Below are 17,861 nucleotides of genomic sequence, written 5' to 3'. Positions count from 1 at the left end.
TGTGTGTGTGTGTGTGTGTGTGTGAGCATATAAAGAATGAACTTAGAGCTCCATTTTTTTTCCTGTTTCATCCTGGTCACAAGTCAACTGGAGGTGGTCCTGAAAATCAAAGGATTTCTCCTGACAGAAGAAATCAAAGCTCCATCCACCCATTTCATGGCCATGGGAGCAGAGGTGGCTTTGCTGTGTGGTATCTTCCTGCGGAGGTCTAGGAAGTATGATTATTACAGTTCCAACCCTGGATCAGTCTTTCATAGGTATACGGTATACACACAATTTCCCAGCATTTACCTTGGATTTTATTAATGACAGGACACTGCTCTTGTAAGGATCTGGAATGTCAGGATAACACTTCTCTTTCATCCTACAAAAACAGTGAAAATTAGACTGAATTTGGCAGTATAGTGGAATAGCTAAGAGTGAGAACATGAGTCAGATTCATGGGTTCTAATCCTTGCTCTATCCCTTATTAACTCTGTGACCTTGGGCAAGCTACTTAACCCTTCCTTGCTTTAATTTCCTCATTGGTTCCATGGAGATAATTATGGGAGTTACGGTGGTGGTGTGAGGATTGAATGAGTGGTTATATGTAAAGCACTTAAAACACTGCAAGCACAAAGTAAGTGAAATACAAATATTAGCTATTGTTATTGAACAAGTTTTACGATCTTTTCAAATGGTTATTGTTTTCCTTATGTATTGACTGGAAAAGCAAAGTTGTTAAAAATTTTTTCCTATTCTCCTCTAAGCCTCCTTTGTCCTTTTCCTTTTCAGCACTTTTTCTCATATTCAGTGTGATGTCTATCTCATTAAACTCCTTTCTAGATTTCTCTCTGACTCTCTTCTTGGATAAAATCTTCCCCACACACTTACCACTGACTGTTCAAGTAGCATATGATCATGATGAGCAAAACGCAGAAAACCGTGGGGAGTATGATACGTATCAGTAAATGGGCTGCAGAAGGAAAGAGAAAGATATTTTTAATGAGTACTTTTCCCTTCTCAAAGGAATAAAAATAAGTTTAAGGTTGAGAGCAATTTTACATGTTTATTGTTCCTCCAAAGTCTATTTATGCAACATTCAATATGAGTTCTGCCTGACTAGGGGAAAAACCAACCAACCAGCCAACACAGGGAACCATTTGTCCTCAACACCTGTCACTCAAACTTGTTACCTCTTCTGACACATTGGATCATTACTCCCAATTCTTCACTCCCTCCCTATATGAGAATTATACTCCGCACCCTTGCCAAATCTTCCTGGTGGGTGGAGTGTACATCTCTGCTCCGTGACTTGGAGCTCAGCCACGTGACTTGGTTTGGCCAATGGAATGTTAGTAGTTGTAAGGTCAGTAGCTGCTTTAAGTGAACTTGCTTAGTTTGGCTCGCCCTCCTGTGCCCCTGTGATACACCTTGACAAGAGTTTGTCCCACGTAGCCACTGCCCCTTCAGCCTGAGCTCCAGAGTAAAGCTAAATGGAACAAACCTAAACCTGACCAAAGTCTGGAGTCCAGCCTGGCCCAGCCCGGATCAGCCAAGGCCATGAGCATAAAAAGAAATATTTGTTTTCGTATAGCACTGAGATGTTGAGGTTTTTTTATTACACATCAAAAATTGACTAATGTACCCCTTCTAGTTAGTCTCAGATAAAATCACCTGAACATGTCTTACATGGGATAATTATTCCGTTTTTATTTCTCAGATGTGTCAACCAGTGCTTCATTTTCTTAAATGCCCATCTTCCTGTTCCCACTGCTTGCAAGTCCACCAATTCATAATACAGCTGGGTTGACAAACACCCTCTTTTACAAATACAAATTGCACAGAGAGGGTTTGCAGGCTAACGGTCATTCACATGTCCATATATTTCTGTTCAATCCATTTGCCTCCCTGCCCTCCTCACTCCTTGGACCCAACACTAGCTGTCCTAGAAGGAATAGAGTTTGATGGGGTTTGATTTGGGGATGGGATGTGGTGGATAATGTTGGAGTTTTGTTGGAGGGAGGGCAGGCCTAGGCGGATGCCCAACCCAGTCTATGAGGCAGCACAGGGCTCTGGAGAAAAGGCCACAGAAAGGTAAGAGAGTGCCAAAGCGAGGAGCTCAACAATCGGCCTAAGATTAACTGAGAAGCCAGGGAACGGGAAAGAAACTCTCCTCCTGACACCACCAAAGAATACTTTGCTCTCAAGATCAGTCCTTTTGACTACTACAATTGGTGTTAAAATCTGGTTAAATTATGGATTTATAATGTATTTGAGAACAAGTGTGGAGACCTAACCATAGTGGGTTTCAAACTGGTTTCACTAAACTTTTTATTGAAGTGTGATATACGTATACAGAAAAGTGCTCCTAAGTGTACAGCTCGATGAATTTTCACAAACTGAACATACCCATGTCATCAGTACCCAGATCAAGAAAAAGAACATCACCAGCTCCCCAGAAAGGCCCCCTGATGTCCCTTTCCAGTCATTATCCCCTCCTAAGGTAACCACTATCTTGTCTTTTAACATACATGGCAGCTGCTCTTTCTCTACTCTATAAATGGAATCATATGGCAAGAGCTGGGTCTGGCTTCTGTCACTCAGCATTGCGTTTGTGAGATTCATCTGTACTATTTATGTAACCGCAGAATGTCATTCTCATTGCTGCAATTATGCAGAAATTTATTTTCCTTTTTAATAATCAATATCATCAATAGAGTCACAGCCAAGGCTAAGGACGTTTAGCATGAATAAGGGAGATAAATGAAACCTAGAAAATATGCTTGAGATACATAATTATATGTATTGTGCGTGTGTGTGTGTGTGTGTGTGTTGACACACACATCTACCAGCCAAGTAAATGCCAAAGCTGGAATAAAAATAGCGTGAAAATAAATTTTAAATGAACTCCAAAATGGCAAGAGTGCTCAGATAATGTAAATCGTTGGCTGAAATCTTAATCTGACTAGGAGAGTTCTGGCCTTTGGCTTGGAGACCCGGGGCCATGTTTCAGTCTAGTAGTGACCGCAGTGAGCGCCCCAGTCTGCTACCACAGTCACGTGTGTCCTCATCACTGGTCAGGGCCCTCCAGGGTCAGCAGTTCTCCCTGAGGGGCCATCCCATCCCCACAGCTCCGCCTTCAGCCAAGGGACCCCACACCAGAGACAGCTGGTCATGTCAGGCAGACTTTTCAGCCTGTTTGATTTTCACGGAGGAGTATCTTCAAAGGTCCCTTCCAGTGCAGACTTCTTTGGCACCCTATCTAGTACTGACTTTTCTCCTTCCTCCTCCAGCAGTATCTCTTCTCTCCCACCACCTCCCTGTCTATTGGAGGCCCGGGTTTACCGCAAGAATCTTATTCACCATTAACGGTTCCTGCCATTCTTCTTCCTCCCTCTTCTTTCTCCATCTTTCAAGACAAATGCATTCTGGAAATATCGATCTCTTTATCTCACCCTTTCTTCACCAAATTTGCAAACATTGGGTTTGTGAACAAACACTTCTTGCCCACACCCCACTGATCTCTAATTGCCTCCGGAAAGGCAAAATGAGGAAGCGATTAGTTTGCCACTGAGGGAAACCAGCCAGAAGGCTGGCTGCAGATGGCAATTTTCCTGAGAAAAACACCACCAACCCTCTCTAGACAGAAGTCTTGCAACTCTTCTGAGGTCAGCACTAAAATATGCTATCTTGTGATTTTCAAACTATTCTGGGACTGAGTTCCAGAGAAGTGCCTCAGGGGCCACTGAGAGAGGCAAGAGAAAGATTCCGGGCCAGAGGTCAGTCAGATTAGCGCCACTCTTATCTGTTTTATGTCGTGGGATTCTGTGTAACATTCTTTGTGAAACAGAGTTTCATCTAGAGAGAGAGACAGACAGATAGACAGAGACAGAAAGAAGAAAGGTTTAAAAATTCCTGATCTAGACAAAGCCCAGGGCGATGTGTGTGTAATTTGTCAGCTTCCTAGGCACTGCTAAGGATTTGGAAAAACTCACAGTGTTCATCTGGGGTCGTGACCTTTGTGAAAGCGTCCAGGGGGCCTTCGCCAACGCTTGTGTACGGAGTGACGAAAAACTCATAGAAGGATTCCGGCTGCAGGTTTTCCACAACAAACGTCTTTTGTTCCGGGTTGTAGATTTTGTATTTGCAACTTACTGAATCATCTGTGGTTTTAAAAAATTGGGTTTTTTTTTCAAGAAGAAAAAATTATTAAGAGTGTGATAGAGATCTTGAGAGAGAGTTGGGTCCTAATACTCTTGTTGACTCAGCACTGTCAACATTTCTAAACCAACCAAAAATTAAATTCATCACACTGAAGACACTGGTAAAACTTTCAGGAGATGGCAAGAAAAGCAAAAAATCCACTATAAAACAAGGGATGTTGGTGATCCAAGGAGAGCACACAAATCTGCAAGAGATGGTACGAGCTTGCAAGAGACTTAAAAATACATTGTAATAGGGGCTGGCCCGGTGGCGTAGTGGTTAAGTCTGGCGCGTTAGGCTTTGGCAGCCTGGGGTTTGAGGGTTCGGATCCTGGGCCTGGACCTACGCCACTCATCAAGCCATGCTGTGGCAGCGACCCACATACAAAATAGAGGAAGATTGGCACAGATGTTAGCTCACAACCAATCTTCCTTAAGCAAAAACAAGGAGGATTGGCAACAGGTGATAGCTCAGGGCCACTCTTCCTCACACACACATAAAACAGTACATTGTAATAACATTTAACAAAGTCAAAGAAAAAAGAAAAAGAAGTCAGACAGAAAGTTTCACAAGTGGCAGGTTTTCTTAAGGAGTTGATGATACTTCAAGTGCTTCTAAAAATACCAGGCCACATTGTTTTTTAAGTTAAAATACTGGCCCCCACAACCCTGTCTACCCTACAAATTTAAGAACACTGTTTGATCATAAAAGCATGCAAGACTAGAACTCAGCCTGGCCACAGTCAGAGATGGCAGCTTTTTTAGTGATTTCAAATAACGAGATCTTGAAAGAGTAAATAAACAAACAAAAATGTCACCTGGAAGAATTGCCTTTTCAAATCCTGGGTGGCACTCCCCCTCCTTGGATTTCAGATAGACATGGTACCCTCGTATAAAACCGGGCTGGGATTCAGTGGAATAATCCTTCCAACTCAGAGTGAAGGAATGGGATGTCAAGTTACTCATGACCACTTGAGGGTTGTCTGAAGGAGCTAGGGGGGTAAGTTGGGATAATAACAGAGTCATGATTTGGAAATAGTCTCAAAGATTCATGTAAACTAAAAGTAGAGCCACAGCCAACTCCGGATGCCATAGGCGCTTATGTCAAGATGAAGAGTTTTATCTTTTTCTCTAGAGGATTTATGCTTTGACATAGTTGGTGAGAGCTGGGAAGGAGTTGAGCAATCATCTTGTTCAAGTCTTGCCTTTACAGATGTAGAAATGGATGCCCAGAGAGCATCCATAACTTGCACAAGGTCACACAGCAAAAAAGAGAATAAAGGCTTTCTTAGACTTCATCCTGTTCCTAAATTCTAAACAGTGTTTGATAGAAGACTCAACCAGAGAATGAACTGAAATGGGCATGAAGGGGAGGAGGAGGGAGGGTTACCTTCAAAGAGGCAAGGGCAGATTTGAAGGACTCTAGTTCTCAGGCGGTGGCAATGTAAAGGTATCCAAGCATCACTGGAAAAATCCAGGAATGTTTATTCTGGAAGCTTCCTTGAACCTGTCTGACCACATATGCTTTTGCACATCCAGTCTATGCACACCGACACACACACCAACAATGCACACCTCCTGCCTGGTTCAGACAGCTCCCACCACAGGGAGAAGCCCCAGGGTTGACCTGACCAGTGCTGGGCAATCAAGGGCACAGCCGCCCAACTCTCGGTGGGCGTGAGACCCCAGATGCCAAAGAAGGTGAATAAGCAACCACGTGGGACAATCAGACTCCTCTCCACTGCTGGTGGTATCGTGGTAAAATTTCTGGGGGGCGATTTCACAATATGTATCACAAGCCTTAAAGTTTGAAAAAGAAATGAAAAACTCTTCAAGAAGTTCAAGCTTTTGACTCAAGTATTGTACCTCTAAGACTTCATTTAAAAACGATTATTGTGGATATGGACAAAGATTTAGCTTAAATGATGGTCATTCAGATAAAGCATAAGAGATTGAGCAAAGAAAACAGAAAGAGAGAGAGACTGAGTGTGTGGGACTGCAGGATACCTAAAGGTGAATTTTATAGTTTTCAGTTGAAAGACACTGTAATCATCCTAAATGTCCAATGACAGGTGACTTGACATATGCAAATAATGAGGCACTTTGCAATATAAAAATGATATAGTTAAATAATATTTAGTGATATGAGTCAAAAAAGCACTTTACAAATAGCATAGAGTAAGATCCCATTTTTATTTAAAAGTGTCTATCTGTACAGAGAAAGGGATACCTGGATATACATAAAATATTAATTCTGGATATTTGCCTTTGTGTGGTAAAATTAACAATGTTTTTGTCTTCATTTGCGTGACATTTTATAAATTGTCTTTAATGAAAATGTTTTATTTTTGTATGATTAAAAAAAGAATATTTTTAAAAACCCAATTACCAGAAAAAATGTGACACTGAAAATTAGGAAAGGTGTTGAAATCTTCCTAAATCCAAAGCTAGGAGTCTCTGGATTGTTCTGAACAAGTCTGCCCATGGACACATTAAATGCTTCAAACTTACCCAGTTCCTGGGAGTATCCTGTTTTTTGCTCTAATAAATAAGCGATCCTTTTTGTAGAAATTCCATAAATTCTGAAGTTGTATCGGACCCCTGGTATAAAAGCATCTAGAGAAGAAAAGTCAACAGATTTTCAATAACACAGAAGGACATTCTCTTTATTTCTGAAAAGGAAATGAATGAGAAATGAATTTGTGTCCCCTTAATAATTGCCTTCTCTCTGTTTCTGCACTTCATCACCATCTTCCCTCCTTCCCTGAGCCTCCTCCGTTGTCTCCAGCAAGGCCAGCAAGGACTGTCCTCTCCATTGTCCTCTCGAACAGGAGCGCTCAAACATACCCTTATCCATGTGCATCTAACTGGGTGCAGAATTTGACCAGACGCGGAAGACCATTTTAAACTCTTTGACTCCAAATCCCCCTCCAGCGACTTGCCTTCTCTCTGCCCACGAAAGCCAAGCGTCTGGAAGCTTACTTCCACTTCCTCATGTCCCTCACACCTGTGCCTCTGCAATCCATCTTTAGCACCCACCATGCTCATGACAGTGCTCCACCCAAGGGCAGCAGGGCCTCCTCACTCCTCAAGAGCAACTGAATGCCCTCCAGGGGCCTCGATCACCCTCCGGACCCCGACAATTCTCACATCTTTATCTTGAGCCCAGCAGATGGCGCCACCAATCCCCCTGCTCAAGCCATAAACCCAGGCTCCTTTGACAACACAAAACCCGAAATCCTGAAGTTACAAATCCAATGGAGGAGGTGAGAATTCAAGTTCTATATGATCCATTGAAATTGAGGGAGTTGATAACCAACTCCCATCAACTCTGTGTCCTAAACGTCTCCCAAATCCATCCACATCTTTGCTTTGTAAAAGCTCTCTGGACAACTATTATAGTGTCATTTTATTATAATGGCTGCTTTCGTTTGAAACCACTAATTTAGAGGAACAGATTCATGAATACCCATCCCAGCCTTAGGTCCAGATATTCTCTGTAAAAGTAGATTTAAAGGTCAGATCATAGGCCACATCATTGCAAAATTTGAACTCCTACCACCCAGGCCGAATTTGTAATTTCAAAATTATTAGTTTAGCACAAAGGATCTGTGAGATGGTCCAGAAATCCCAGTTGAACTTGCTGCAAGGAGGATGGAGTAAGACGGTCATATGGAAGGTTCTTCTCACCTGAACTAATGACTGTGCTTGTGGTATTGGGGCCTAGCTTTTCCCACTGCAGGTCACAGGGCAGGTCGCGGGGATGGTCACACCACTCCACAACGTAGCCTGTGACATCTCCAGGCTGAGGTTTCCAAGACATTGAGAATCCATCCTCTGTGACGTTAACTCTTTCTTCTTCAACCTCTTCTGTACATTACAAATAGAGCAAGGCTTCAGATTCAACTACTTGTACATTTTCTAAAGTGTCTGAAGAAGAAACACTGGAACACGCAGTGTATCTAACAGGTAAGAGCCTTCCGGCTTCAGTCGCTGCAGGGGGCAGCGGGGAGAGGGGGTTATTCCCATCAGTGTTGTCCTGCTTCTCATTTCCCCGCAAACAGTCACATCTGCCCTTCAGACACCCTTTGTCCTGACCTCCTGAGACCCAACCAGCCTGCAGCCTCTGAAACAGGAGTCAGCAAACTACCAGTGGCAGGACAGATCCGGCCTGAGGTCTGACCCATAAGCTAAGGATGGTTTTAAGATTTTTCAAGAGTTGTAAACAACAAATAAACAAAGATTATATAACAGAGACTTTGTGGCCTGCAAAGCCTAAAAGGTTTACTATCTGCCCCTTCACCAAAAACGTTGCTGACCCTTGACCTAGAACCGTATCTGGGACTTGACCTGCTTTCAAACAATATCTGTTGAATGAATGAATGAATGATTCAGCTTAATTCCCCCATGTAATGCTGGATGCCCCTGAACTAACCACTGCGTCTGAGACGTTAGGGGTAGAAATTGAGGTGAGGACAGAAAAAAGGAAGAAACAACTCAGATATGTACTAAGTTGGGTTACGCAAGGACGCACACACTGCTTATGACCAAGGCTGCCACCTCAACGTATTTTATATGCCAGAGGAGTTTTCCGATAATCGAAAAAAAGCAATATGATTTCAACGGACTACCAGTTCTACTGATTTTAAGCCGAGTCACCCTAGACCCTGAGGGTTGAGCAGGTCTCCTATTTCCTGAGGCTGACTTCATAGTCTGCCACTGGTAACAGGGCAGTGGTCTCAGTAGGTGGCTCGAGTGAAAGCAGACCCCAATCGAGGAGCTGCTCAGAAAAGCAATCAGTGTGGAGCCAATAATATGTGGGACAGACTTACAGTAAAAATTTACTCATTGTTTATGCAATTCAAATTAAACTGGGCAACTTGTATTTTATCTGGCAATCTTAATTACAGCTGAACATTGATGTAAAAGCATGGTGCTATTAAATTTTCTAGAGCACCAAGTTATTATCCAGTTAGCAGCAGCCAAAGGAATGGGTAGCCCTAGGTATAATGCAAAGGGTGCCCCAGGAAGGCCTTTGTATATCCTACCTACATGGCTTCTCTGTCTCCCTTCATCAAAGAAACAAATCTTTTTCACATTGAAGCTGACATTTTTCACTTCACTTGTTCACAGTGACTAAAATTTCACCCCAAACTTAGAATCATGACTCTTATCAAGCTGCTTCTTTAAAACCGCAAATATGGTTTCAGGAGTGGAGGTAGAGGGAAAGAGACAGGGAATCTTTGTTCAGTCATGTACACTATAGCATGAATTGGCTTAACCTTATCGGTCTGTCTCATAGCACATCAACACATCAGTGACTTTATCTACTCTAGTGATTTAAGAATGTGGACCACTTAAGGAAGGCTGGATGGAGCCTCACAGGGCAAGGCATGGAGGTTTGAAGGCAGGGCATGGAGAAGGAAGGTATAGCAGGAAGCCACAGACAGAGAAGACTCCAAGACAGATAATAGTGCTCAGCATTGCAGTTTGGGCTGAGCGTCATGCGAAGCAGTCTTTCTTTTATCTACCAGCTCCCCCAGGGTGAATGAAATGTCCACTTTTCCTGTTCTGGTCCTAATGAAGACAGAATACGACTGTTCACTTCCTTCTCTGATACAGTTCTTGACAAGCAAAGGTTATGTTAAATAATTCCTTAGTTATTCTGTGCCACAATCCTAATTTCTTTTTTTTAGATGACATACCGGATAGTTCTTTAAAGAAGTAAATAAAACAAAACACCACCACTCTCTAATCCAGCCCATTTAACCTAAATTTAAGCCTAACTGGAATGATTGGCATAATACAAACTGACATAACCCCATAAGCAGGGTCTGAAAAATTTATTAGCAGTAACTCAAGGGTGACATTATCGCAAGGTTCATGAACAACTTTAAAATGTCAATTGCATTATGTCCAAGTGTGCGTTGTCTTACAGTGTGTTACTGCGGGAGGTTAGTGCATCCAGCCTCTTTTCACAGCTCTCCCGAGAAGGAAATTAATATCACTACTGATTTCGCATACAAGGTCATTGCCATCTTGTTTGCTTGTTCACAGGCTAAGGAATTAGGCAGTTATCACCTTTTATTTTACAGCTTCAGCAAAGCCCTTATTGAACGGCTTCTTGAAAGGCCCAGTTAATGGGCTCTTTATAGGTGGCAAAAACTGACAAAATATTTTACAGTATAATAAATACAACTCATTATTTCATAAGCCACGAAGCACATTCATACCAACTATAACTCTCAGGTAAGATTGTTTATTGGTGTTCATTTACTTGAAAAAATTTGAGATAATTGCCCAAGTTTGATGAATAATCCCCAGGGCCGAATGTCCTGAGCTACGGCTGAAATCTTCCCACACTGAGGACTATCCCAGGAAACCTGTCGACACACTTGGACCTAAAGACGATGACTAACAGTGTTTGGCAGCTAGACCTTTGGTCTCCCCAAATTATTATCTTTCCAATTTATCCATCTCTACCTAATAACATTATCAACATTTTCCTAGAGAATAAAAACAAAACTCACTGTTTCCAGTGTCTCCAGAGACAACGATTACCGAAGCCGGAGAAGTGCCCACACTGTTATTGGCTGTGACGTGGATTTGGTACGAACACTGGTCAAGGGTTAGTTTTGTGCCATTGGCGGGAGCAGGAATGGAATGGAGCTGTAACTTGGATGGTTCATCTAGATTTTCTATAACGACATTATAGAATAGAATCTTCTCATTGGCATGCGATTTTGATAGCGGCTGAAAAAAATATTGATAATCATTTCAAAATGAGTTTCTTCTGAAAGGAGTTTGCATAATTACTTTTTTCATCTATTTTGTCCCTCAATTGCCTTACACACACACACATACACCCAGCAAATTAAAACAATTTAATAGAGAAAATAACCCTCTAAATCAAGCCTGAAATCAGGTATTCTGCTCTAACTGTTAAATAAAGAAAAGGATCATTTGGAGATGAGTTCCTCAAGAGGGTAATGTGTCCAGACAAGAGTGACCAAGTCAGGAATTGAGAGGAAGGGGGACTCTGTAGCCAAGATTGAAAAAAACACTCAGTGGGGGCTGGCCCTGTGGCCAAGTGGTTAAAGTTCCAGGCACTCCACTTTGGTGGCCTGGGTTCATGGGTTTGGATCCCAGGCATGGACCTACACCACTTGTCAGCCATGCTGTGGTGGTGACCCACATAAAAATAGAGGAAGACTGGCACAGATGTTAGCTCATGGTGAGCAGGGTGTTAGCTCACAAAAAAAAAAAAAAAAAAAAATACTTAGTGGGCACCAAGGAGAGCAGACATGAGTAGACCTTAGCAGGAGAGGCCTGGCTCCCAGCCTCACTCCCTCCTCCAGCTGTGGTCTCCCCACACAGCCATGCCTGGAGCCATACCCAGAGCCCACGGTCCCCCTTCTAGACCATCCTCCAGGTTGCAGAGAGTTCCCTGCCCACATAGTTCCAAGGCCACTTCTTGGGCCTGTTGCTCCAGCCCACCCTCCTGAGGACAGACGATGTCCCTGGTGTGTGTACCCCTAGATCTGAGAAAGCACTGGGAGTGGCTGTTTGCTTGTGGTGTCGGCAGAATCTGGACATACCAACTGGTAGGTCCACACGTGAGTGCACAGGGGTCCTTGCGGAGAGCACCAGAGTGAAGGTGGGAAGAAAAGGGGGGTGGGCTGTGGCCGGGGCCAACTCCTCCAGCATGGCCATGTTTTGCTACGAAATACTGAAACATCTGAGAGTCCTGAATGCAAACCTGGCCATCCAGGTTGTCACGAAGGCTTATTAGTCAAGGCAGATGGACAAAATACATTTTATATTACAATTTCTTAGCTTGACTCATAACTTGTAAATACTTTGAGTATTTACATATTCATAACTTTTATTTTTATTTTTATAATTTTATTTATTTTTCACCCCAAAGCCCCAGATAGTTGCATGTCATAGCTGCACATCCTTCTAGTTGCTGTATGTGGGACGCGGCCTCAGCATGGCCAGAGAAGCAGTGCATCGGTGAGCGCCTGGGATCCAAACCCGGGCCGCCAGTAGCGGAGCACGCGCACTTAACTGCCAAGCCACGGGGCCGGCCCTATTCATAACTTTTAAATACGGCATGTGCTTCTCCACTTATACTTGTGTCCTGGGCCCTGCAAAAGGTAGGGGCGGGCCTGAGTAGGAGCTACAGAGATGCAGGTTCTAATAATCAGAACTGGCCATCCGTGCACCGGGCTGTCAAAGAAGGAGAAGTCCAAGGGTTAGCGACCTGGGTGTGGAGCAGGATTCCTCCTCTGGGCAGGACATTCTACTGGATTCATGTCAAGATGCCTCCCAACTGGAAGACTGCACCGACATCCAGTTTCCCAGTGGAGGACACAGTGCCACGCAAATCTGTCTGTTTGAATCTGTGCATCTTACCTTCCAGAATAAAGTCACCGTTTGATATCCTGGCTCTGACTTCACATTCCTCCAGACATCAGGAGCCTCTGAGGGAGCTGAAATAAACCAAAGAACAGCTCTTGGGTCATACTATGTATGTGGAACAATACATTCAACCTTTTTCTAGTTTGGTCAATGAAGGGAAAATGACCTGTTCTACCTGAGGCTTGCTTCTCACCTTTTCACTCTCTGTGACTCTACCCATCTGGCCATGGCCACATTATTCACTCCTCACTAAATGCACATAGTAGGTGCTTTACACAAGGTCTGCTGCATCTGAATGGGACATCAAACTGGGTCTTTATGAACATCAAGACTCGGAGCTTCTGGAAGCCACCAGAGAATTCTGGAATCATTCATCAGTCCAATTCTAGGAGGTTAGTTCAGTAAATTTCTCATTTTTTTAATTTCTAGGAGCAGAGACCACTGCAACTTCCTTGCTTCGTTTGCAAAGGCTGCAACAGAGGCCACTAACAGAGAGCCTGAGGAGCAGGCTGCATGCTTCCACATTCATGACTTCTCATCGGCTGGGCTTTCACTGGAGTCACAGCTTGGGAACACCTTGTCACCCTCTGCCAGGAAGACGCCCACCCACACCTCAGGTCCTGGCCTGAGCCTGGGTCAGTTGCCTGCCTGTGGACACTTAGGGCACCCCATGCACGGTTCCCTGATCTCAGTTCTCACCACACTGTTCTAGAAAAATTTGCTTCCTTGTCTTTCAAACCGTAGAACAAATGATTCAAGGTTTGAGTCAAAACATCTCTATGCAAGAAGAATTGTTTGGAACATAATACAGAAAGATTTAGCTCTCCGTTTTATAAAAATATACTTTACTATTGCCAATAAGTGAAATTTAAATAAGTCCTTTTTTCTTTTGGTTGCTGCCACTTTCTCCTCAACTTAAAGGTGACCATATATTTGTTTGTTTGTTGGTTGGTTGGTTTCTTTTGTGAGGAAGATTAGCCCTGAGCTAACATCTGTTGCCAATCCTCCTCTTTTTTGCTGAGGAAGATTGGCCCTCGGCTAACATCTGTTGCCAATCCTCCTCTTTTTGCTGAGGAAGATTGGCCCTCGGCTAACATCCGTGCCCATCTTCCTCTACTTTATATGGGGTGCCTGCCACAGCATGGCTTGATGAGTGGTGTGCGTAGGTCCACTCCTGGGATCCAAACCTGCGAACCCCGGGCCGCCAAAGCAGAGCGTGGGAACTGAACCACTATGCCACTGGGCGGCCTCAGACCGTATATTTTTTAAGTCTATTGAAGCAGATTTCAATTTGCTAAATAAGCCATTGGAGAAGCCAATATTAAATCAAAGTTTATTGAAATATCAGGCACAATATGGGACTCCAAGCTCAAGGCAAAATCTTCAACTGGTTTAAAAATGACTACTTATAAGAAGAGAGCCCTGCAGTACAGTTGATAGCGCTATATATTTATGTCAATATAATTTCTATCATGGCGTCAGTTAACTCTGCCTGCTTACTGTGATTATACTTCAGCATAATTATAATGCACATAGACATCGACTTTTCCAGCACTAAGCAAAGCAGTATTAGAGGCTAAAAAAAAAATCTACAGATTCACCATCAGTAGGTTCATCCCATTTTCTTGTCATTATCAAAAGCAAAGTTAAGTATTTTCAGATTTTTTATACTATAGTTTAAAAGGAATGAAATTTACTAAAAACTCTAACTTTTTGCCATTTTCCTTTTGCACTTAATTTTAGTTATAATATTAGAATAAATCTGCAAAAAGCAAGAAAAAATCCCCAAAGCAAACTAGTATTATTAAAAGAAAAATTCTTTAATAAAACACAACTGAGGAACAGACCACATTCCTATCAGGAACTTTCTGCAGCAGGGCCTCTTGAGGAGTCGGCACCCCTAGGAACAATTATGGAGTCCCGGGGGCATGAGGCTGGGCAGAAACCCCAGACAAGGGGAGGAGGCTACTGAGTGTGACCAGTGACCAACCCATTCGTGGATCTGGATGCGCTGCCCTCACCACCCCGTGATTAGTCACTGCTTTAAAATGGGCCTCCTCAGTGAAAGAGAAAGAGGTCTGCCAGCCTACAGACACACATAATAAGAAGGAATCAAATAAAGATGTATAATCCTGCCCTTGGCAGTAAAACAGCGGGACTTGAATCAACAAGATCTCAAGGTTGTAATAACAACACGGAGAGACAGAACACGCAGAATCTTGCTCTGGTTGAGGGTGGGGCGCCGGAGTCAGACTGCCTGGGTGGGAGCCCCAGTTGCAGCCCAGTTACTTACTGGCTAGGCCAGTTCCATTACTTATCGTCTCCGTGCCTCAATGTCCTGACCTATAAAGTGAGGATAATAATAGTACCCACCGCATGCTGTGAGGATCAAAAGAGAAAAACACAGCAAGCGCTTTGAGCTATGTCTGGTCCACACTAAGCATTCAATAAATGTTAATTGCTATTACTATTATCGTCATGTCTCTGCCATTCATTAACTTTGCAAACTAGGCAAGTCTCTCCAATCTACGGGCCCAAGTTGTCTCATCTGTAAACTGGGCAACGGTAATACTTTATGATCTTGAATTGGAAGGAGATGAAAGCAGGGCATTTAATCTCCTGAGGGCTATTTGAGCTCTATGACTTCGTTATTTGGGAGAAAAACTCTCTGTTCAGTCAACATTGAGGAAACTGCTGCTGAGGCCATGATAGAGAGGGCTCACCGTTGGCTATTGCGGAACAAATGACTTATCAATAACAATTAGGTTTCCAAACATCATTATATTTCCAAACACAGCCTGAAGTTGTTTGGTATGAGATCAATGCTTCCCTTGGCATGACCACTACTGTTTGGCCTGAGTCCTGAATTAAAAGTCTATACTCAACAACACCAAGATACAGAGAACAGACCAGTGGTTACCAAAGGGGAAGAGGGTTGGGGGAGGGCGAAAGGGGAAAAAGTGTGCATTTGCAGTGACAGATGGGAACTAGACTTTTGGTGGTGAACATGATGCAGTCTACACAGAAGTTGAAATAATGAAGTACCCTTGAAATTTGTATAATGTTATAAACCAACATTACCACAATAAAAAAAAGGAAATATAAAGATGAGCAAAAAAAAAAAAGTCTATACTAACTTACATAGCCCCAGATCCAACAGAAATACAGCAACGCCAGTAACTTAGAAAATATTTGGATAAAATAGAAGATCGGAGAGAAAATGTACAGTAGAAATAAAACAGATGGCAAATGTTTGAGGTGGATATCTTCCCACTCACATCTCATTAGGCATTTAATTCAGTTTTTTTAAAAAAATGGTACCCAGCCTCTAATGTAATATTTCCCCCTCAGTTTTTGGTACAACCAAAAGCTCTCAAGGAAGCCAACCCATCTCCTTTGAGTCAGTTTAGATCCTTGGGTTAATTGTCAGGGAGCTGAACGTACCAGCTTCAAGTGTGCTGAAGTTTTTCCCAATCCATTCACTCCATTTCCAGAAGTGGTTGGCATCACCACAGCGTACTTGGGCCATATACTGTGTGTCGGGCTCCAGTTCACTTAAGAGGTAATTACCATTCACCTTGATGGAAACATTGTGCTGCTTGATCAAAAAAAAAAAAAAAAAGAAGAAGAAGATAGAAGTATTGATGAGCATATTTCATTGCAAAGCCAAATCATGACATGGCACATCCTGATTTGAAGTAAGACTATTCTTCTTTGGGGAAAAAAAATCTCTAAGGCCCTTTTCCCAACTCTAAAAGTCTATGATTAATTTCATGAACCTTTTTAAACAGATGACCCACACCATTTGAACCCACACAGAAATAAGAGTTTAAAGAGATTTTATTCAGCAGTCTCTCTGTTCAGGATATAAAGGGATTTTTGAAAATGGAAAATTAAGTAGTATTCTTACTTGTATCACTTTTCCTTCACCATGGAGTTCAATCTGACAAAAAAGTGTGGAATAATTCCCAATGGAGTGTACCTGCCAGGTCATGGTGGCATTTGTGTCACTTATATTTTTAAAGACGACATTAAAGGGAGTCATTGGACGAACTGCCAAAAGGAAACAAAGTAACAAAATTCAAGCACAGATCCCAAAAGACTTTGGTAAATAGGCAGTTAATTTCGTCATTTATTTATTCGATAAGGTTTTTTGTTTATTTTTGAGAAAATGACAAACAAAGCAAAACTTACAACAGCCAAGATGAAGTAAGCCAACTACAGCCTTTCTTTCTCAGGTTATATCAGAAACTCTGAACAAAATACAAAAATAAACTACTTGAGGACTCTTAAAATTAAACAAAAGCTGGCAGACTGTGGAGGGGTCAAAACTTGGAGAAGTGGCCCCTGGGGAGATTATAATGAGCCCAGAGTCTAACCAAAACAACATTAAAAATGGCAAAGATACAATCTAAAATTATTTAACATACCCCTCCAAAAAAGACAGTGAACATGTCACCAATTTCCAAGGAAAAATACAGTCAAAAAAGGCTAACCTCAAGATGACCCATATTGCTGTAATTATTAGAAAAAGACTTTAAAACAGACCCATGTGGTAAAAATAAACACATTTGAAATAAATAGAAGAAAAACACTTCTCAGCAGAGACATAGAAACTATTAAAAAAAAAAAGAATCAAATGGAAATTTTAGAACCCAAAAATAGAATATCTGAAATAAAAAACCGACTGGATGGGGTTTAGCTCTTGAAAAGATGAAGTAAACACTTTCCATCCTGACTATCCCACTGAACACAGTGGATGTAGTGCATGGAGTAGTGATTCGAGGACTCTGAAAGGTAAACAGCAGCAGGCAGATTGGCGAAGACCAGAATTAGAAGTGTTACGGAACTGGCAGTGAGTTTATCTTTTTTTTTCCATCGGTCCTCCTAACACTTTGCACAGTAGCAGAAGTGAGTGCCAGAGTGGAGTAACTAAAGTCCCAGATTTCTGGCTGGAGAATCAAAAAGGAGAGTTCCAGAAAACCAAAAAGTACCAGGAGATCATGGAGAAGTAGGTGCTTAGGAAAGTGACTCCATAAAGCTGTTTAAGAACTCTTATGCTCACGTCCCAGGTGTGCATGCATGGATCTGATCTTAATCAGCATACCAAAGGCTTTAAGAACCAAACTAACAGACCACTGCCCAGGTTCCAGACTGGCCACTGGGAGGCAGACATGTGAAATAGATCTAAAAAGCACTGCAAAGTCTTTGAAAACTGAACTGACGTTGGATGCACAACCCACAAAAGGTGGG

The 17,861-nt window shown here is 42.5% G+C and overlaps 1 protein-coding gene across 3 annotated transcripts in view; it reads right to left on the bottom strand.

Annotated features, from left to right (window-relative positions):
- The window catches only part of OSMR (oncostatin M receptor), a 63,301-nt gene that overhangs the window by 2,264 nt on the left and 43,176 nt on the right, over positions 1–17,861 (bottom strand). For 2 of the 3 annotated variants that reach the window (XM_087443215.1, XM_087443217.1), the window contains exons 8-17: positions 16,519–16,661; positions 16,053–16,206; positions 12,603–12,679; positions 10,715–10,937; positions 7,875–8,054; positions 6,696–6,800; positions 5,003–5,176; positions 3,978–4,145; positions 874–955; positions 292–364 (exon numbers count right to left, since the gene is read on the bottom strand). In XM_087443215.1, the coding sequence (XP_087299341.1) occupies positions 292–364; positions 874–955; positions 3,978–4,145; positions 5,003–5,176; positions 6,696–6,800; positions 7,875–8,054; positions 10,715–10,937; positions 12,603–12,679; positions 16,053–16,206; positions 16,519–16,661 (1,379 nt within the window). The remainder of the gene's footprint in view (positions 1–291; positions 365–873; positions 956–3,977; positions 4,146–5,002; positions 5,177–6,695; positions 6,801–7,874; positions 8,055–10,714; positions 10,938–12,602; positions 12,680–16,052; positions 16,207–16,518; positions 16,662–17,861) is intronic. The other variant, XM_087443216.1, reaches the window with a different exon arrangement.

This window comes from Ceratotherium simum, chromosome 18 (genome assembly GCF_057802395.1).
Source record: "Ceratotherium simum simum isolate JZ-2026a chromosome 18, ASM5780239v1, whole genome shotgun sequence".
Lineage (NCBI taxonomy): Eukaryota > Metazoa > Chordata > Mammalia > Perissodactyla > Rhinocerotidae > Ceratotherium > Ceratotherium simum.
The sequence above is the reverse complement of the archived record's forward strand: the minus strand, read 5'-3'. Positions and strand labels throughout refer to the sequence as shown.